The sequence below is a fragment of the Molossus molossus genome, unplaced genomic scaffold, assembly GCF_014108415.1.
Source record: "Molossus molossus isolate mMolMol1 unplaced genomic scaffold, mMolMol1.p scaffold_m16_p_14, whole genome shotgun sequence".
NCBI classification, from domain to species: domain Eukaryota; kingdom Metazoa; phylum Chordata; class Mammalia; order Chiroptera; family Molossidae; genus Molossus; species Molossus molossus.
Window position 1 is genome coordinate 46,896,421 of NW_023425349.1, and position 21,924 is coordinate 46,918,344.

The 21,924-nt window shown below is 41.5% G+C and overlaps 1 protein-coding gene across 1 annotated transcript in view; it reads left to right on the plus strand.

The window, feature by feature from the left end:
* The window catches only part of TRPM6 (transient receptor potential cation channel subfamily M member 6), a 188,612-nt gene that overhangs the window by 105,839 nt on the left and 60,849 nt on the right, over positions 1–21,924 (plus strand). Inside the window, exons 17-25 of the mRNA XM_036261056.1 lie at positions 2,307–2,441; positions 3,236–3,513; positions 6,750–6,978; positions 9,129–9,281; positions 12,956–13,102; positions 16,033–16,161; positions 17,703–17,954; positions 19,769–19,943; positions 20,151–20,265. Of these exons, the coding sequence (XP_036116949.1) occupies positions 2,307–2,441; positions 3,236–3,513; positions 6,750–6,978; positions 9,129–9,281; positions 12,956–13,102; positions 16,033–16,161; positions 17,703–17,954; positions 19,769–19,943; positions 20,151–20,265 (1,613 nt within the window). The remainder of the gene's footprint in view (positions 1–2,306; positions 2,442–3,235; positions 3,514–6,749; positions 6,979–9,128; positions 9,282–12,955; positions 13,103–16,032; positions 16,162–17,702; positions 17,955–19,768; positions 19,944–20,150; positions 20,266–21,924) is intronic.

Here is a 21,924-nt window from a genome sequence, read left to right on the forward strand (position 1 = left end):
ATACATGCATATAAGTTCTGTTGTTTATCTCTTCACCCCCAACACCCCCTGTTCCGAGGTTTGTCAGTCTGTACCCCACACCTCTATGTCTGTGGGTCGATTTTGTTCATTGGTTTATTTAGTTCATTATATTCTACAAATAAGTGAGATCATGTGATATTTGTCTTTGTCTGCTTGGCTTGTCTCACTTAGCATAATACTCTTCAGGTCCTTCCATGTCATCTCAAAGGATAAGAGATCTTTCTTTTTTACAGCTGCATGGTATTCCATTGTGTACATGTACCACAGCTTTTTTATCCACTCATCTACTGATGGACACTTGGGTTGTTTCCAGATCTTAGCTATTGTAAATAGTGCTGCTATGAACACAGGGGTACATATATTCTTTCTGATTGGTGTTTCAGGCTTAGGGTATATTCCTAGAAATGGGATCACTAGGTCAAATGGCAGTTCTTTTTTTTCTTTTTCTTTTGAAAATACAGAAGTCTAAAGCTTACTAGAATTTGATCTATAAACTCATAGTGGTCCATAGTCTGGAGATGACAAACTTGGAACAGGTGTGGGGATCATATTGAAAGATGCATGCAGAATGCACTTAAAACACATATTTTAGATATGTTATTTTTCATCATAGTTTTAAAAGTCTAGGAATGTAATTTACAATCAGACTGGTTAGTCAATTAGCAGAGAAAACATTGCTTGTTTCTTAAAAGTGCCTTTACAGACCAGTGAACTGAAGAGACCGATTCTTGTTAGAGGACAAGGGAAGTGTTAGAAAAGGGGCATTTTGGTTGGGAGAAGATTGGAGACAGTGAAAGGCAGGACACTGTGGACATCAGGCTGTGTTTTTGCAGGGACAGGAGGCTTTGTCGTGGACATGTGCTGGGAGGTTGTGAAAGGTGGTTTTGGGGTAAGATCACATGAAGAGTCCAGAGTATCAAGCTGCTTTGACCTTTATTCATAAAGAATGAGGCGATGTGAAAGCCCAACTTGGTTTTAGGAAATGAAATAACAAAACAAAAAGAAACCTAAATTGCACCGAGAAAATGTTCTTTATTGAAATTTCAAAGGCATAAGGATTCACTTGAGGTATCAGCTCCTTCATTTAAACAAAATACACCTTGCTGTGTGGTTACCAGAGGCAAGTGCAAGGACCGACTGTGGCCGGTGCAGTCCAGTGGAAGACACAGGGCAGGCTGGGCATGTGCCCTAGTGCCCTTTCTAGAAATGGGTAGGAAATTACTCATTCTTTTGATTATTTTCTAGTGAAGAAGTACAGAGTTTATTGTAATGCCTAGTAAATTAGATCACCGAGTTACAAATACATGGTTTGGAGTCCAAGAGATCTGGAATTGAATCTTTGTTTTGCTCATTAGTAGTTGTGCAATCTTGAGCAAGAAACTTAACCTCTTCGTGTACCAGTTTCCTCATCTCTAAAAGGGGAATAACCGTACTCCTTTTAGAAATTTATAAGAAGGACTAAAGAAAATAGTATGTAAAAAACCCATATATCTGGGTTTTTCTTAGAGACTATAAAGTAACCGTGAATAATAAATGATAGTCATGATTATTACTAATGATACTATTAATTCTCTATCACAATAATAATATTTTGAGTATTATCTTTAAAAAGTCTTGACTCCCATCACTTTTATGTCTAATTTATATCCATAAAACATAAACTAAAAATAAATAAACTAGTTCAAATCCATTTTTTGGGTTTGTATTATACATTTTTATGTTCGTCCCTTTAGGAATGCTTCTTTCTGTTTTTCTTTCTCATTGATGAGGTCGTGCTGATAAGCAATGGATTGTGTTGTTGTGCCTAGCCACTGGAATTCCAGTGGTGATGTTATATAACATGTGGAGAAATTCCATAACTTTCCAACTTAACCTTAACCTTGCAGCTGTTTGTGAATGGGAACTTTTCCTTATCAGAACCATGTATCTTGATTGCCTATTCTGAGGTTGTTTCAGGTATAGAACACCCATTGGTTTTAATGAAATTTCCACATAGAGAAGGAATATAAATACATACTAGGGAACAAAAAGTCATTTCTAAGATGTTAGGAAATAACAGTGCCCTTCATAAGAAGGAGATCACGAGAGGCTCTTTTTGGGTCAGTGAGTAATTAATCTGATTAACGATTAATTACTCATCATGGATGAGAGAATACCATGGGATATTTGGTAGGACACAATATTGGATTTGGTTTTCATTACTGTCTACAAATAAATTATTGTTGCCACTAAAATTTTCTTTTTCCCTTTTTGCTTTATTTTAAAAATAAAATAATATCTGCCAGAGAGTGACCAGCCTTGCTCAAAGCCTTTCTCAGCCCCCTCCTTCCCAACGATGCTCCTCAGGAAGTGGAAAAGAATCTGCAGAAAACACACTGCACTCCCAGTTCATTAGGACTGCCCAGCCTTACAAAGTCAAGGTACCGTGGCTTATTTTTAGATTTGAAAAAATAATTGTTCTTGCATGCTGAGACCATTTCTTTATTTAAAATCGGAGAATGGGAGGCACAAATAGAGGGACTATTTACAAGTACCATAAACAAATGGTGCAAATCAAAAGCATAACACAGCTGTCCTGTGACAATGAACCAGGGCCCGGGACAGAGCACTGGGCACTAAGTAATACCTGGGATTGGCACGTCAGCCTGTCTGTCTTGTTCCTACTGTCACCTGGTCCAGATGGTGACTCAGGAGGGCAGTCTATGAGATGGTATGAAAAATATAATTGTTAACCTAACACCAAACCCTCGTTCCCTTTCCCTGCAGCTTATTTATTTATTTCATGTACAGTTTACATTCACTATTACTTTGTATTAGTTTCAGGTGTACAGCATAGTGGTTAGACAACCACTTTACAGTGTATTTCCCCACCTGATATTTCCAGTACCCACCTGCACCATCCATATTTATCGAAATATCACTGACTAATCCCTATGCTGTACTTTACATCTCTGTGACTGTTTTTTAATTACCAATCTGTACTTCCCAATCCCTTCATCTTTTTCACTCAGACTCCCTCCCCTCTGGCAACCATCAGTCTGTTTCTATTTTGTTTGTTTGTAGTGTTCTTTAGAATACCATATGATTTCACTATACGTGGAATCTATAGTTCTATTATCATTATTTACATCTCTAGGATACCTGATGTGTTTTGCTAGGTAGACCACCATGTATCTGAGTACTTGGAAACCTTTCCTATTTTATTTACCAACAGGAAAAGTCTGTCGTCCTTCAAAAAGCAAGGAAGAAGTCCAAAGAACAAAATACATCCAAGGACCCTGAGTCTACTGGCTTTATTTACCCTTACAATGACCTGCTGGTTTGGGCTGTGCTCATGAAAAGGCAGAAGATGGCCATGTTCTTTTGGCAGCACGGAGAGGAGGCCACCGTCAAGGCGGTGATTGCCTGTATACTCTACCGAGCCATGGCCCGCGAAGCTAAGGAGAGCACCATGGTGGATGATGCCTCGGAAGAGATGAAGAATTACTCAAAGTAGGAGTTCTCTCTTCCCCACATACTAAACATCGACAGTTCTTAGAACGGTTAAACGCTTTTATCTCCCTCACCCTAGAACTCGTAGGATGGGTGGACCTGTTCCTGTGCATATCATGCACTCTCCTGTCAAGAAGATTCTTTAGGTATTTAAAGGAGCTTTGTGGAAGGAAGGGAAGAGAGATGACCTTCAGGTCAGGGGACTAGGGTTCTAATCCTGGTGTGGCTGTTTACTGACTGGGCAAGTCAGTTGACTAGATTTAGGGACGTTAGTTTCCTCACTGCAACATTTTCAGTTAATGATTTTGAAAGTCCTTCCTAACTCTCAAACTCTTGGGTACTAAGTTAAAGTAAAACTTGTGGTTTACTTTAAATATCTCTCAGGCAGGAAAACAAATCCATCTATTATGTATTAGCAAACCAGACGGTGATGTTGGGAGATAGAAAAGTTAGAACTGTTTTTGATGATGAAAGCGTCATGTAGTGAGGGAAAAGAGGGGAGCTGGAGTGAATAGAAACACCTGTATAATTTTGATTTAAAAAGTTGCAGGGAATGGGAGCATGTACTTTTTAGAGAAAACAACCTTCCAAAAAATTCCAGACAATGTCTCCAAGTCTGGTTTCTTACTCAAGTCATCTATGTATTTTATAACATCTTTTTAAAAAAGTAGTTCCACAATTTTCCTTAATTACTAGTCAGTTTTTAACTTATCAGGGAGCCCCAAACCAAGCTCCCCATTTCCTGTTTTGCGGTGTGACGTGGCTTCTCCCCATGCAGAGCTCAGGCACTCCTGGTGTGACCCAATTCTCTGTGCCACGGTATAAGTAACCCTCTAACTCTGTTCCTTCAGGAAAGGGACGACAATCCATTTCCTGAGCAGCAGTTCCTTTAAAATAGCTTCTGCAAGCTGAAATTATTAAATTGCTGTTTGCTTTTTTTTTAATGTTTTTATTTATTTATTTTTAAATCTTTATTGTTGAATGTAGAATGTATTACAGATGTTCCACATTTCCCCCCCATTGACCCCCTCCTCCCCACACCCGCCCCCCTCCCGCCTTTTCCCATACTATTGTCTGTGCCCATTGGTTATGCATATAAGTTCTTTGGTTTATTTCTTCCCACCCCCCCAACCCCTTTCCCTTTGAGGTCTGTCAGTCTAGCAATGAATTTGTACTTCTTAATCCCTTCACCTTTTTCACCCATTCCCTCAACCCCCCTCCCATCTGGCAACCAACAAAATTTTCTCTGTATCTATGAGAATGTTTCTGTTCTACCTGTTTATTTTGTTTGTAGATTCCATTGTTGATAGATATATATTCACTGCCATTTTGTTTGTTCATATATTTTATCTTTTTCTTCAAAAAGACCCTTCATCATTTCATATAATAACGGTTTGGTGGTGATGAACTCCTTTAACTTTTTCTTGTCTGGGAAAGTCTTTACATGGCCATCGATTCTAAATGACAGCTTTGCAGGATAGAGTAATCTTGGCTGTAGGTTCTTGCTTTTCATCACTCTGAATATTTCTTGCTACTCCCTTCTGGCCTGCAAAGTATCTTTTGAGAAATCAGCTGACAGCCTTATGGGAACTCCCTTGTAGGTAACTAGCTGCTTTTCTCTTGCTGCTTTTAAGATTCTCTCTTTGTCTTGAACCTTTTGCATTTTGATGATGATGTGTCTTGGTGTGGGCCTCTTGGAGTTCATCTTATTTGAGACTCTCTGGGCTTCCTGGACTTGTATGTCTGTTTCCTTCACCAAGTTAGGAAAGTTTTCTGCCATTATTGTTTCAAACAGGTTTTCGATTTCCTGTTCTTCTTCTGGCACCCCCAAGATGCAAGTGTTGGCACGATTGAAGTTGTCCCAGAGGCTCCTTTCACTATCCTCATTTTTTTGGATTCTTTTTTCTTTTTGCTGTTCTGATTGGGCATTTTTTGCTTCCTTATATTCCAAGTCGATGGTTTGCTTCTTGGATTTATGTACTCTACTATTGAATCTGTGTAAATTATTCTTTATTTCAGTTAATGCCTCCTTCATTTCTGACTGTGCATCCGTCATTTCTGACTGGTCCTTTTTTATGCTCTTGAGGCCCTCACTAAGTTCACTGATGTTCTCACTAAGTTCATTGAGCATCTTTATAAGCAGTATTTTGAATTCAGCATCTGTTAGGTTGCTTATCTCCCTTTCGCTTAGTTCTTTTCTTGGGGTTTTGTTCTGTTCTTTCATTTGGGACCTGTTTCTTTGTCTTCTCATTTTGGCTGCCTCCCTGTGTTTGTTTCTGTGTATTACTTAACGAGTGGTATGGGGCTAGCTGAGACCAGATGCTGCTCGTTTGAAACAATTTAGGAAAAATCTGAAGCAGGATCCAAGACAGGCCAATCTTATGGTTAAGCAAGTGGCAACAGCTTGGGTGGGCCTGAAAGTTGGGTGGGGCGGGGCCTCAGTGAATCACCAGGGCGGGGCTACCAGTGTGAGCCAGGTTGCTGGAGTCCCAGATATGGCTTCTGTCTGCCGCCCCAGGGAAGGGCTCACCAAACGAACAACGGCCTCTGAACAGCATGTTTGTCCCAGAGAAAGCCCCCTCTTCAGCCCTCGCTCCAGTGCCAAACAGCTCAGTTCTTCCCTGTATGTCTCTGGTGCCCCTTGAGCTGCCTCCCCTCCAAGCTCAGAGGGAGAGAGTCCGATAAGTCCGTGCGCGGGCCCTTTAAGGAGCTGCCTGGGGCTCCAGCCGCATCAGCTTCCCTGAGCCTCAGTTCCCGCTGGTTTTTCCAGCCAGAAGTTATGGGGACTTCTCTTCCTGGCACTGGAACCCTGAGCGGGGCACCTGGTGTGGGACGGGGACCCCTCAGTCCTCAGGAAGGACCTTCCCAGCCGAGGTGTCCTCCTGATTTTTATCCGCCACACGTGGGTGTGGGACCAGCTCGTCTTGCCGCCACCCTTTGCGCCTCCGCCCCTCCTACCAGTCTGGATGTGGCTGCTGCTTTAATTCCGTTGTTGTAGGACTTCCATTCAGCTTGATTTCAGGCAGTTTTGAATGATGGTTGTTCTGTAGTTTAGTTGTAACTTTGATGTGGTTGTGGGAGGACGCGATACCGCATTTACCTACCCGCCATCTTGACCGGAAGTCCTGTTTGCTCTTTTGTATTGGTCTTTTCAGAGGCTCATATCTAATCTTCCTGAATGTTTCCGGGGCTCGCACCTGCATTTGTTTTCATCGCTCCCCACTGTGTCATTCCAGGCAGTTTGGCCAGCTGGCCCTGGACGTGCTGGAGAAGGCATTCAAGCAGAACGAGAGGATGGCCATGAAGCTGCTGACCTACGAGCTCAGGAACTGGAGCAATTCCACCTGTTTGAAACTGGCTGTGTCAGGAGGACTGCGGCCCTTTGTTTCACATTCTTGTACCCAGATGCTACTCACGGACATGTGGATGGGGAGCCTGAAAATGAGGAAAATCTCTTGGTTAAAGGTAGCTTTACTTGCTTTGTAGGGTTTGATATTAGTTTAGTCTGAAGGTCTGTATTCTTGAGTTCATTTCTTTTCCTTGTTCCACAAGAGTATCTTCAGAAAATCAATTAATAAATATCTTTGATTTGCACAGATGAGCTGGGAGCTGTCCAGTGGCACCTGACAGCTCCTTTGTCTCCTACTACCACGGCTTCTTTCATTTATTTATTTATTTAAGAATAGTTTATTGATTTTTAGAGAGAGAGGAAGGAGAGAGAGAGAGAAACATCGATGTGAGAGTGCAACATTGATTGGCTGCCTCCTGCACGCCTCCTACCGGGGATTGAACCCACACCCGGGCATGTGTCCTTGACCAAGATCAGTGCAGCAACCTCCTGGTGCACCAGGTGATGCCCAACCAACTGAGCTATACTGGCCAGGGCACCACGGTTTCTTTAAAAAAATGGGGATAATCGTACGAGCTCTGTCCATCACAAAGGCATACTCATGAAGTGGCTAGAAGGCATTAAAAACATATACAAATATATACAAGATTTAATTAGTAGTAAACTTCATTGTCTTTGATAATTATAATAGAAGTAAATGAGATTTTTTGGGGGTGAAATTTTGCTCAGCTTAATACTAAATAATAATAAACTAAATAAAAGGATCAATTTCTGTTATTCTGTTCATTTAGTGGGGTGTTTCAGGAATAAATGGCTGGGTGTTTTATAAAGCTGCCCTCAAATATAGTTGTTCACACTACCGTCTATCTTCAGATTCTTCTATTCCATTCCCGTTCAGCCTCATCTCCCATCTTGAATTATCAAGAGTAATTTACTTAACTACTGAAGACATTTAACTTTTGGCACTAAACCTAAGCCTACAGCTTTAGGTTATGGTTAAACTTAAGAAGTGCATGTACTTTTGAAACTGAAAAAGGGGGATAAAGCATGAGCATCAAGAGAACTATATTTTATACTTTTAATTATATTCTTTCTACAGTTCTTAAAAATATGATATGTCCCAAATAGAATGACTGTTCTTAAAAATATATTTTTGGTGGATGCACTTTAGAAAACACAAACAAGAAAAGATGTCAGATATAAAATATATAAAAGAGCTTGCATATTATAATTGCACTAATGAGATTGCAGAAATAAGAGAAAAGGCAATCATAAATTATTCCACACGGATTCCTCTATGTGGACAAAAGGATGCTTCACGTCCCCGGTGGGACAGCGTGGGATATTTTGAGATTTCATCATGATACTCAGAATGGTGTGCAATTTAAAACTTGTAAGTTGTTTATTTCTGGAATTTTCCATTTAATATTTTTGGACCATGGTTGACTGTGGGTAAGTGAAACCATGAAAAGTGAAACCGTGGATAAAGAGGGGATATTATCTAAGTGTTTTAAAACTTTTAAATATATATATATGTATATGCATATATATTTTTATATTATTAAAAAATGGATCACATTATATTGTTCAATAACTTGCTTTTTTCCCACTCATTATAACTTGGATATCTTTTAATCATATTCAGAATTGATTTTGCCTTTTTTTTTTTTTTATCCTCACCCGACGATATTTTTTCATTTATCTTCAGATAGAGTGGGAAGGAGGGAGAGAGAGGGAAAGAGACAGAACCATCGATGTGAGAGAGACACATTGAGTGGTTACCTCCTGCGTGACCCCGACCAGGGCCAGGGCCAGGGCTGGGGACAAACCACAACTGAGGTACGTGCCCTTGATCATAATCAAACCCGCGACTCTTTGGTCCACGGGCCGATGCTCTAACCACTGAGAAAACTGGCCAGAGAACTTTTGTCTTTTTAACAGTCTCCGGAATTTTACTGTTAGGCTGTCCCACACCAGCTCTCTCTCCATGGGTGTACATTTATATCGACACCAGTTTTTTCCTCTTACAAATAACCCTGCAACAAACATCCCTATCCACCTATTGCTTGCATTCATAAGTATTTCTGAGGGAGACACTTCTAGAATTAGACTTGTTGAGTTATGAAATATCCATAGAATCAAGATATCAATTGAATGGGTGATGGGTCTGACCTTTTATATACACTAAAGTCTTAATTTTGTTCTTTGAATAATACCTTGCCTTTTTTAACACCTACCACGTATTTTGCTTTGTTTTCTTTTGCAGATCATCATAAGTATTCTTTTACCGCCCGCCATTCTGACGTTGGAATTTAAAAGCAAAGCGGAGATGTCCCACGTTCCCCAGTCCCAGGACTTCCAGTTTACGAGGCACAATGGTGACCAGAGTCCCAGCAGCACCAAAGGAAGTGCTTCTGCGGTCAGTGCAGCCTCAGAGTAAACGGGGTTTTTATGGTGTTGACGGCACAGTGCACACATACACAGAGTTCATTTGTTTAACAAGTTATTTAGCAATCACGTTGTAGAATGGGAAAGTATGACATGCATGACGAATCTAATTAACTCCCATGTAATTAAGCAAAATATCCCATTTCTGCCTCAAAGCCCAAATTATAGACTTTATTACATCTTGACAGCTGCTTAACTTCTCAAATTGTTTTGTGACTAGTAGAATAAATATTTCTCTAGAACTACAATGAGGACTGCCTCATCTTCTTAAAAATCTTTAATTATAGGATCAGGTTTAGAATTTGCATTGATCTTGACTGTCTGTCCCACAAATTTTTTCATTTGTTATATTCAGTGACTGAATAGTTTTACTTGAGTTCCCAAGGGGATACTCTTTCATGGGTAACTTTAGCTACTTCTCTTGCAACCCATTTTTATTGGAAAGTCTCCAGTAAGCTGTCTGTGGGTATGTATTCTATTGTTATATCTCAACTTGTATCATTGCTTGTACAATTATCACTTACTGTGAGGTGGTGTAGACAACTTCTCTGGTACTTAATACTTTAAAGAGGATGTTTAGCTCGCATCTTTTCTGATGTCGTTTTTTACTTATGGGGTATTTGTTATAACGTTAAAAAATATTAAATTAATGTTAAATGGAAAACAATCAATTATAATATTATGGCTGGCATCTGTTGTGATTGGTTGAGCATCTGTTCCGATTGTTAATGCCTCGGCCAGATCAGTTAAATATTTTGACTATCATGCCTATTTGGGTATGTATGTATTTCTCTCCTCTTCCTTTCCTCCCTCCCTCCTTCTTCCCTTCCTTTCTTGCCTGAGCCTAGCAGTTCCATAGGTAAAATAATTTTGTCATGATAAATTAAATCTTTCTAGTTGCTAATCTCCTGAAAGCATGACTTTTGATGACGGGAGCTTTCTTAGGAACAAAATATAGCAAGATGGCAGAATGGGTTAACTAGGGGAAGAAGAGGACCCTTTCCACTGGGGATCAGTAGATGAGGATTAGGGAGTGGAGACTTCCTCATGAGGTGGTGTTTGAACTGTGACTTGATATGGAGAGGGAAAATAGCATTTCAGTGGGAAGGAGACTGTAAGCAGGGGCCCAGAGGCAGGAAATGCAAAGCATATGTCAAGCAACGTAAGTTGTGCTGTGTGGCTAGAGGCCAGGTTATGGTGACACAAGGTGACATGACACAAGGAGGGAATATTTGCAGGTATGGCGGGGAAAGTAGTGTGAGACTAGATCTTGGAGACTCTTGTATATCTTGTGAAGGAATGTGGTTTTTATTCTCTAGGGAATGGTTAGCCAGTGAACATAGATGACCAGAGCAGCAGGATGATCTGACCTTTAGGAAATTATTCTGCCTCCAGTGTAGCAAGAAGACCATTGGAACCAGGGAGGGAACAGGCTGGTGTAACCATCCAGGTGTGAAGAGGCAAATAGGGCCTGAACATGGGACATTGCTCAAGGAGGGAGAGAGCAAATATGATTGAGATGTTGATGGTTTAAACAAGACCATCTTTAAAGGGATAATAGGGAAGAGGAAAGATGAGCTTAGTCTTAGACATATTGTTAAATCACACAAAAAATATTTTAAAAAGTTGAATAATAATGAAATTTTATCAGAGCATCATTAAGTAAGAATGGTGATGAATACAGTGGAAAGTAGGCATGAACTGTAGTAGAGCTGATTGTTGTAGTTATAATTTTATGCTGTGTGCCTGCTGGTTTCAGATTCCTGTTTGGGAGAGAAAAAGGAGGGAGAGGGGAGAGGGGAAAGAAAGGGGATTGGTTGATTGAGATTTGAGTAGAATAAAAGCTAAGAAAAATATTTTTGTGTTTACCTAATTCTAAGAAAAGTCCCAAATCTGAATTTATATCCATTCCCCCCCCCCCTTTTTTTCATCATGGCAGCCAATGACTTTGAATTTAGCTTAGAGTCAGGATCAATAAGTACTCATCACCCATACCAAAATGCCAAGAGTAATTAAAGACCTAATGAAACACTCCTGGAAAAAATAGTAAGGGAAGTTATTTAATAACAAGGTGATTACTTACATTGCTTTCTGGGGTCTTTCTGCAGTACTACTTATGTCATTAAAATCATAGCAAATGATGACTTTGTAATCCCTTCTAAGCCATTTTAACTGTGGGCCGGTTCAAACCCATCAGGAACTAGGTTCGTTCCTACACCTCAAAGTCACAACCCCACTTCTACTGTCTAAAGTGACGTGAAAGACATTCATGTCAGGCACTGACATAACCAACCCATCTAGGTGCCTGAAGCCTCAAAAATTACATTTCTTGCAATTATATGGAAAACAGGCAAAACTTGATTTATTTCTTAGCTTGAAAAATCTTGCTCATCATGCAGGTCTAACACTAGAGAGACACCTTTTGTGGATGGGTTGAAGAAATGTACTTTCTGAGAGGCATCAGAGAATCTTTCTTTCTTTTTATTTAATTTAAAAAATCATAAAAGTAATGCATTTTCTGCTTAAAAATTAAAACCACACAGAACTCTCTAAGGTTGGGTGAAATCTTTTTGGCTTCTTTTTCACCATCACTAAGTTTTCCCTTCTCAAAGACAACCAGGCTACAGGTACTTTTTTCCCCCTATTCCTTTTTCTTTTAAGAGTTTTAATCATTTTATTTATTTTCATTTATTTATTTTACAGAGAGTGGAAGGGAGGAAGGGAGAGAGAGAGAAACATTAACGTGAGAGAGATACATTGATTGGTTGCCTTCCCAGTGACATTGCCCAGGGCTGGGGATGGAACCTATGACCCAGGTACATGCCTTTGAATGGGAATCAAACCTGAGACCCTTCGGTTGCGGGCTAACACTACCGCGGAGCCAAACCAGCCAGGTTTGCCCCCTGTCTCTAAAGGCTCTCCTGTGTGGGCACCTGTGTAGTCACATTGACACAACCACTTCTCTTCCACCCAGATACTCATTACTTACTACCTACAAGGGTTCATCCATCTGGATTGACACATAACTTTGAGAAACTGATGAAAGAGATGATGCTTTCCCTAGAAAAATGCATGTATAACACAAATACTTGCAGATGCAGGACGTTCTAGGAGTTCCAGAAGCCCAGAGTCCATGAACTTCAGTGGAGAACCTCTGCTGTAAACGAGGGAATCTCTCAGAGCCGGAAGCCCCCACCTAACGCTGTGCCCAACTTGCCTATGAATTGGAAATGATGTATTATCAATGAGTGTTCATTTTGTCCTCTATGATGGAATTAATTATATTGTTGGTGATTGATTTCATGGGCATTTTATGAATATCCTTAGGTTCCAAATGCTGATAAAGGAGATTAAATAGAACAGGGACAGGAACCATTTAAAAATTTTTGGTCCTACCCTTCATGTGAGTAGATTTGATTATTAGAGACTCAGGTTATATTTCAGGAATACCCTGTGCTCCTTACTGGTCAAAGATGTGATACATGCCGTTTTCTTTTCTTTCAAGAATAAGATTATAATTTGGTAGGTGGGTGCCCAATTAATTTCTAAGATATTTACTATATATGTTTAAGATGTTTTTTAGATACTTGCATATGTCGATGTTTTAATTAAGCCCCGACAAGGACTTATTTGTTTATTTTACAGAAAGACCGTGATATGGAGAGGGGCCCCGAGGAGAAGCTAGATGACAGCCAGCACTTTGTCTTGAGGAGTGGTCCTCAAATCCTTCCGCTGACCAGGAAGGTCTATGAGTTCTACGGTGCTCCAATTGTCAAGTTCTGGTTTTACACGGTTGGTTTTCTCGTCACAATCCATGATGGTTAATAGCTAATGATAACATTGATAATGCTAGGCCTGATTGGCCAACTTGTGATAAAATGTAGAATTGCATTAAAAAAAAAACAGGTTGGGGGAATGACCAAAGATGCAGGAAAGGACTGGAGGGAGGCGAGTGAAGGGTAGAGCAGAGCTCTCCTGCTTTGGGGTAACAGCATGTTCTTTCTCCAGCACTTCCCATTAGCAAGCCGGGACTGAACACGTGAAACTCTGTGACACAATGAAATGAACAGTGGTTGTAGAGTTCAGTGACAGGTGGATTCTTTTCCCCATCTTGAGCAAAAAAGTTGAGTTGATTTTTTGTTTGTAGGGAAAATGTGTAATAGAGACAAAAAATGCAAGTTTTTTTTTTTTGTCTTCAAGACATATGTTTATAAATATATAGAGCACAATAAAAATTGTGGAAGTTCAAATTGTATGAATAAATACTAAATCTGTTATGAATAGTACAGATACAGAGAAAGCATGAACTGTAGTTTATTTATTTATTTTTCTTTATTGATTTTAGAGGGAGGAAGGGAGAAGGAGCGAGAGAGAGAGAACATCGATTGGCTGCATTCTGCATCACCCCCCACTGGGGATTTGGCCCACAACCTGGGCATGTGCCCTGACCGGGAATCGAACCAGCAACCTCTTGGTGCATGGGTCGACACTCAACCACTGAGCCACACCAGCCAGGCGTGAACTGTACTTTAAACTCTTGAGTGCTTTTTACTTTTATTTAGCAGCATTATTTTTCTCATGCTTATTTATACTTAAATTGCTCATGGCTAAGATTTTGTATTTTTAAAACATTTGGATTGTGACTGTAAAAGGATGTGTTACTTGAATGTGTTACATTTCAACTTGCTCAACTACACACTAATTTTATGTACTTATTGAATAAGTACATAGCTCTGGATGACTTTCATTCCTTTTCAAAAGTCAAATCTGCTTTCAAATGATATTTCACCATTTTTGTGAATAGGTACTAAAATATCCCAGATACGCTGATAGTAGTTCAGTGAGACTTTTAACCATAGTCACTGGAGAAAGAGTATTCAAGTATTTCTTTCCTCAGAAATTTACAGCTTACAAACTCTTAGAGACAGGAGTAAAGCTAAATAAACAGAACAACAACAAAGATTGCTCCCAAATAGAACAAATAAGCCAGCTAGGTCTGCCCAAAGTAACAGATGGTGAGCACAGGCATCTTCGCCTTGGCTATCATGCTAGGTTATGGCATGTGTGCGTGATTAAAACTGTCTTTTTGTTATAAATGTTATGATGAAAAAGCGAACATGTAAACATTTCCAGATTTTTTTTTTGAAAATTGGAAATATATGAAAAGAGAAGCAATACCACTAATATCAGCAGTGTCTGACCACCATGAAACCATGACAAGAATGTAGAAAATGACTGACAATAAATTTATCAACTGATGTCCCTCAGGGGTCATCAAACATACTCAGACTTTGAGACAGACACCCAGGGAAGTATAGAATTAATGGAATTTATCTAACTTTCTCATATGCTTTTCTACAACAGTTCTCGAACTCAGAGGCAGTAATACCCACTATGCCTTCCTGAAATACCACCTATTGTGTATAATGTCACTATTGTAAGTCAGAAGTGGTTTCAGCCATTCTCTGTGTAGAACTAAACTTAGAAGACTGAAAACACCTAGGTGGAGCTGAAAAAGATACGACAAATAGGGATCCAAGTTAAAACTAATACGATTCTTGTGAGATGAACAAACACACATCCATTTTTCTCTCTACTGACCTGGGATTCTTAACACATGTGTTGATCAGCTAGCATTGGGTGCTGTCTCTGAGGCTGTTAAAAGGGCTGCTCCGTCTTGTACACTGTTGGTGATCATGGAAGTCTGGTGGGCGACTTAGAAATACGTGTCACAGTATTAAATGTGTGTGCTCAGCTCTTTTACTTCTGGGAACACATCTTAAGAAGGCAAAAATGCTAGAAAAGATGACAAAGCTGTTATCACTAGTACAAATGTATGTGCGAGTTCACTGTACTTTAATTCTTTGAAGACTTTGGAAATCTATGTTTAATAAACCCAGTTAGTAATGAAACACCTTCTTGAATGTCTACCATGTAACAGGCCAAGTGCTGAGATAAAAACATCAACAGCCTGTAATGTAATTAAAGCTGGACAATACTTTCCCACTAGCCAGAATGTTTTAATCAACATAAAATAAAACTTCCAGTCATAGTAAATGCCATAATTGATTACATTTGAAAATAGGCACCCACCATCCAGCCAGTGTGGCTCAGTGGTTGAGCGTTGACCCATGTACCAAGAGGTCACCAATTCAATTCCCAGTCAGGAAACATGCCCAGGTTGTGGGCCCAGTCTCCAGTGGGGGGCATGTAGGAGGCGGCCAATTGATGTTCTCTCTCATCGATGTTTCTCTCTCTTTCTTCCTCTCCCTTCCTTTCTTTAAAATCAATAAAGGAAAAAAAAAAAAACCGGCACCTACCGACCCTGCTCATTTGTCATACTTGGTACACACGTTATCCACATTTAAATGGAGGGGAAGGCGTGTTATTTCCCCTTGGCTTGCTATCAGCCCAGAAACGCCCTTTCTGGAATGTGTGGTGTTGCAGAAATTCTGGTCAGGAGCTAACAGGACAAGATGGTGACTCCTTCCCATGCATTTGAAAACAGTGACTTTCACTCCAGTCACTTAATCCTAGAATAGAAAACCAGATTCCTGTGTTTTCTTCAATATTAGGTCATCAATCGCCAGAGCATGGTCCCAGTTGTGTTTTCGCGTTATCCCGTTGAAGTTCCCGTGTGTTTCTCCCCAGCTCGGTCCCTGTCTGCTCGGTCGCCTCCATTATGACCATGACTCACACCCAGGGAATGTGTCCCCTCACAGATGGTGTATCTGGCATTCCTCATGCTGTTCACTTTCACTGTGCTGGTGGAGATGCCGCCTCAGCCCAGCGTGCAGGAGTGGCTTGTCATCATTTACATCTTCACCAACGCCATTGAGAAAGTCCGGGAGGTGAGTTGTCCCTTCTCCCCTGTCGCCTGCACCTCTCTGCTGGAGGTGTTCTGGGGCCGGTGATGACCATGGGCAGGTCAGGGCTGAGGGTGAGACAGACAGCACTGATTCGATTTGGGTGCTGCAGGAAGGGTATTTAGGGGAAAATCTGACCGAAAACCTTTGTCCTTGCCACATACTTTCTTTTGGTTGCTGCTCTTTGGAAGCAGTTGTTTTCAAGGACATCTTATTGTGTTTATCAATCCTGGAGTGACGCTATCTAATTTTTATTAGACCCTCCAACTTTTTGATTTTCTGGAAAGTTTTTTTTTTTAAATAAGATTGATTGTTCTCAGCCTAGCATTACTTACATATTATCAGTTTGTCTCAGAGTGGCACAACGTTGTACAATAGGCAAAAAATTCATTTATAGCTTTTGAAAGATTCTGCTAAATACCTTTGAAAATTGAAGCTGAAAATCCTTCTAGGGCAAGTAGTCCAAGAAACAAACAAGACAAAATTTTTGTTTTTGGTTCGCCATGAGCCACTTAAAAAAAAAATAGAGAATGTCCTGGCTGGTTTGGCTCAGCGGTTAGAGTGTTGGCCTGCAGTCCAGACAGACCCGGGTTTGGTTCCCACTAAGGGCACGTACCTTGGTTGCAGTTTGTCCCTGGCCCTGGTTGGGTCGTGTGGGTGGCAGCCACTCGATGTGTCCTTTTCACATCCGTTTCTCTCTCTCTCTCTCTCTCTCTCTCTCTTTCTCTCCCCTCTTTCACTCTATCTGAACAAAATATGGAAAAAAAAAAAGAGTATTTCTGTGCAGTTATAACCACAGTCACATACTTAGTTACGACTTAGACTGTTTCAGATGTCACTGTATATGCACCTATTTGTCTGTGCATTTGCATACATCGGTGTTCTCCTAGAGCAACGTGACCGACGCCATGTACTAGGCAAATGTGTTCTTAGTAATTATGCCTACATTGTCTGCTAGTTACTGTTGAGTTGATAGATTATAGAAAACAATTCAGGAGAAAAATGTTATCTGAATTCTACCATTTGTATGGAACATTAGGTTTACTATTTTATATTTCAGTCTGTTGCAGGGTGATTTCTTATGTAAGTGAGTTCTAACATCACACGCTGAGTAATTTGTCAACAACTCACTGGAGAGCAGTAGGAAGACCAGATTATAGAATTCCTTGGCTTCAGACCAGGAGCTATATAGACCCATCGCAATATTAAATTTAAAAAATGTCTTAGTGTTTCCCTGTGTTAGTTTAGGATTAATGAAGGCTAAAAAAAACTACCTTTTTTTTTTTCCTTTGGGGTTTCAAATAGCTGGCCAGCACTAACAGTGATATTAACATATATTTATAGAATTGTTTAAATAATTACCCAAGGATAACTTAAGTCTCCCAAATCCCCTTGTAATCTGTTATTTGGCAGGATTAAAAATATTCTTTACATGAAGCAGTTGATACATGAAAGAAGATGATAATTGGCGAGACTCTTGGATTGTATCTCCTCCATTAAGTTTCTCCCTTTCTTTCTTCTTTTAGGTCTGTAGTTCAGAACCTGAAAAGTTTACTCGAAAGGTCAGGGTATGGATTAGTGAGTACTGGAATTTAATGGAAACTGTGGCGACTGGCCTGTTTGTGGTTGGCTTTGGCCTGCGGTGGGGGGACCCCCCTCTGCACACGGCGGGAAGACTCCTATACTGCATCGACATCATATTCTGGTTCTCACGCCTCCTGGACTTCTTTGCCGTGAACCAGCATGCAGGTCCGTATGTGACCATGATTGCGAAAATGGTGAGTCCAGTCTCCTCATGTGTGCTGGTGTTCTTCCTAACACTCCTGCTTGCTTTTAAGGGTCACATTCAGTAGTTTAAGTTTTGAAATTATTTGCAGAAGCACCAAGAGTCAGATCAGTTCATCACTATAACCACAAACTCTGTACATCCTTGGGTAGAATGTTGGGCCGTTGGTTCGGAGTCTCACTTTACCCTTTTGGGGTAAGGGTCCGCTGATATGGGATTGACTCAGATTTGTCTCTGAGCACAGTCATTCCCAAAGGCGAGATTTGTGTGAGGCTACCAGCAACCCTATTTTCTGCTAAAATATTGATTTGTCATTTTGTCTTTTCACCCCCAGCCAACTCTTAAATAGCGATTACTAGGGGCCGCACACTGTTCTAAGTACTTCGTATAGATTAAACCATTCACTCTTCAAAATAGCTTTCTGAGATAGGTACTGTCATTATCCACAGTTTACATACAAGGAAATGAGAGTTCAGTAAATTTCCCAAGGCTATAAGTCAGGGAGCCAGGATTCAAATCGGGGCCACCTGGCTCTGCCTGTCACTGGCATTCACCGTGCAGCTGTGTTAGGCTTGCCCAGCTGGCTTTGCACAGGACCCGAGACCCCTTGCTAGGAAGTGCAGCACCTCAGGATCATCTTCGCGTTGTCCTCAGAATACTCCCTGGCAAGTTCACAAGAGGAAGGGGAGCACCAACCTGGAGGGGCAGAAAGGGAAGAACCTCCAGGATTCCAAAGAGAATTTTCTTTACACTTTTCTCTGAGACCAGCAGTGTTTCCTGTGGGCTTGGTGGCATTGGTATTAGCACAGGTTAATTTTCCCCTGATGCAGCGTTTGATGACTGCTCTTGGGGGTTGTCCTCCACCCAGTGACTCAGGCATCCAGGATCCTTTCATCTTGTATAAAGTCATAGTAATGTCAGCCTGTGGCTTCTAAGGTCTCCTCATCACAGGGAACAAGTGAGATGGAGAAAGTCTAATGGCTCTTAAGTCCTCTGGGCAGGAAGGGACTCAAGTTACTGTCACTCCACAGCCCATTGGCCAGAATAGGTCCCATGGCCACGGCCTCATGGAGGGGAGGCTAAGAAATGTAGAGAAGCTCAGAATACGCATGGGATAATGGTCTCTGCCACAGTGAACACGTGGGTTGAGTTGATGTACATGTAGTAAATGAAATGAAGTATGTAAAGGTCTGTGTTCTATAAGCCGCCCTCTGTTATGTGTAATAAAAACAAGGCGTACTTTGAATACAAAGACTAAATGTTTGAGAGTTACGAACCACTGGAGTTAGCAAACATCATTTTCATAGTTGCCTTTTGTATTTTTTATTCATTTTGGGATCTTCCCCTTTGTCAGGGTGCTCAGCAGCTCAGAGGTCTTCAGCAGATTCTTCGCCTGGTTCATTTCTCAGACTCCAGTCAGTTCTTGAAAATGATTGTGGGAAAGAACCATTTGACTAATTTGAGTATCTCTCTTATTTTTCTCTTCCTAACCCCTGGTCCAGTTGGTGAAAAGTTGGGTATTAGCTGATCACAAGCTGTTCACATTTTATGACTTCTTCAAGAAGAAGCACAGATGCTCTACTGTTCGCAAACTCATGCTGTCCCATAGACCACACTGGCACGAAACACACACTGTGCAGGGAGTACAGGAGGGTGCAGCCGGAGACCCCGCTCTGCGTGGACTTGGGCATCTGGGTCCATGACGAGACAGGCTTGTTATTGGGTGTAATTATGATGGTTGCTAGTGTTTTATTTGCTTTAAATTCCCAATCTGTGGTAAAACTCTCGTGCTGTACTGTCCTGCAGACGGCAAACATGTTCTACATTGTGATCATAATGGCCATAGTCCTGCTGAGCTTCGGAGTGGCGCGCAAGGCCATCCTTTCGCCAAAGGAGCCTCCGTCGTGGAGCCTCGCGCGGGACATCGTGTTCGAGCCGTACTGGATGATGTACGGAGAGGTCTACGCTTCCGAAATAGACGGTGCGTGGGGGGGGGGGGGCGTCCTCAGCCGGCACTGAACTTTTGTAGATACTCAGAGTAAAATAAAAACCCTGGCAAATAATCATCTGAATCGTAAAAATACCAGAAACGTATGGTATTCTGCCTAGTTACTGTGCTCAGTATTGACTTAGAATCGCAGGTCGCAGGTGCACCTCATCCCATGCTGTTAAATCCCCTGTGTTGTAGTTTGTTCCAGCCAGTCGGCCTGCCCTCCCGGCGCCTTTCTCACCCCGTTTCTGCAGGCCGTCTACCTCTTCGTGCAGTACATCATCATGGTGAACCTGCTCATCGCTTTCTTCAAGTAGGTTATTTCCATGTAATATGGTGATTTTGTTGACGTCAACATGGGGGCAGGTATTCTGGGCAGATTCACATGCACTTTGAGCAGGTAGCCTTTGGTGTTTGTGTGTTTTGTATTTTATTGCTGTGGTTTTATTTATTTATTTATTTATTTATTTATTTATTATTATTTTTTAATCCTCACCCGAGGTTATTTTTCTATTTTTTGTACAGATAGAGTGGGAGGGAGAGACAGGAAGAGAGAGAGAGAGAAACATCGACGTGAAGGGACACATCGAGTGGCTGCCACCCACACGACCAACCAGGGCCGGGGACAAACTGCAACAGAAGTACGTGCCCTTAGCGGGAACCGAACCCGGGTCTCTCCGGACCGCAGGCCAACGCTCTAACCGCTGAGCCAAACTGGCCAGGGCTATTGCTGTGGTTTTAAAATGTGGGTATAACACTACCGCGAGGAAGGCAGTAGCGTACCGGAAGAGAAAAACAGCAAGTGGGAAGTATAATCAATGCAGAGCGGGAGGAAATCCTGCGTCGTGATGAAGTAGTAACTGCAGTCGTGGAAGAACAGTTGATGAGGCTGACAGATGGCTCGGGAGTACTTGGTGCCCTTTCTTCACCGGCTCCCAGTGTGTCTCATTCTCTCTTTCCTTCTGTCTCTTCTCACTTCCTCGAAGTCTCCTTTTCTGGATCATCCTCTCCTTAATCTTCTAACATTGGCATGTCCGTGGGCCCGGACTTTGCTTGCCTTTGGTTTACGTTTTGTTTGGTGATCTTGGTCAGTTTCCTGTTCATGCTGACAAATCTTAATTTATATCTCTAGCCCTATTTTTTTTTTTCTTCAACTTCAGTCCTGCAGACCCAACTGCCCCTTCATCACCAGTCAGATATCTGATAGATTTCTAAACTTTTAAATGTTCTAATTCTTGATCTCCCCTCTTTCCCAACATGTATTTTTTTTTTTTTTATCCTCACTCGAGGACATTTTTTCGATATTTTGTTCAGATAGAGTGGGAGGGAGAGAGAGAGAGAGAAACATCGATATGAAAGAGACACATCGAGTGGTTGCCACCCACACAACCCAACCAGGGTCGGGGACAAACTGCAACCGAGGTACGTGCCCTTAGTGGGAACCGAACCTGGGTCTCTCTGGACCGCAGGCCGACGCTCTAACCGCTGAGCCAAACCGGCCAGGGCCCAACATGTACTTATTTTATTTGTAGTTTTTCCCAAATCTGTGAGGAAGACTACATTTGTCAGAGTCCCTCTTTCTAGTTGTTCAGACCACACACCTTGGATTCATTCTTGATTCCTGTAGTAACCGTCAGGATGCCTGTAGACTCCACCTTCAAGTACATCACCAATCCAGGTACCTCTCGCCACCCACAGCTACCCAGAGCCTCCTGATGTATTTCTCTGCCTCTGGCCCTATATTCAGTTACCAACACAATGACCCTGTGCAAACATACGTCAGATGACGTCACTCCTCTGTGTGGTTCATTCCTTCATCCCCTTCTCAACTCTTTGCTCAAACATCCCCTTTTAATTAGGCCTAAACTGTCCGGCTGGCGTGGCTTCGAGGATTGAACGTTGACCCATGGACTGAGGGGTCCCAGTTCAATTCCCAGTCAGGGCACATGTCCGCGTTGAGGGCTTGATCCCC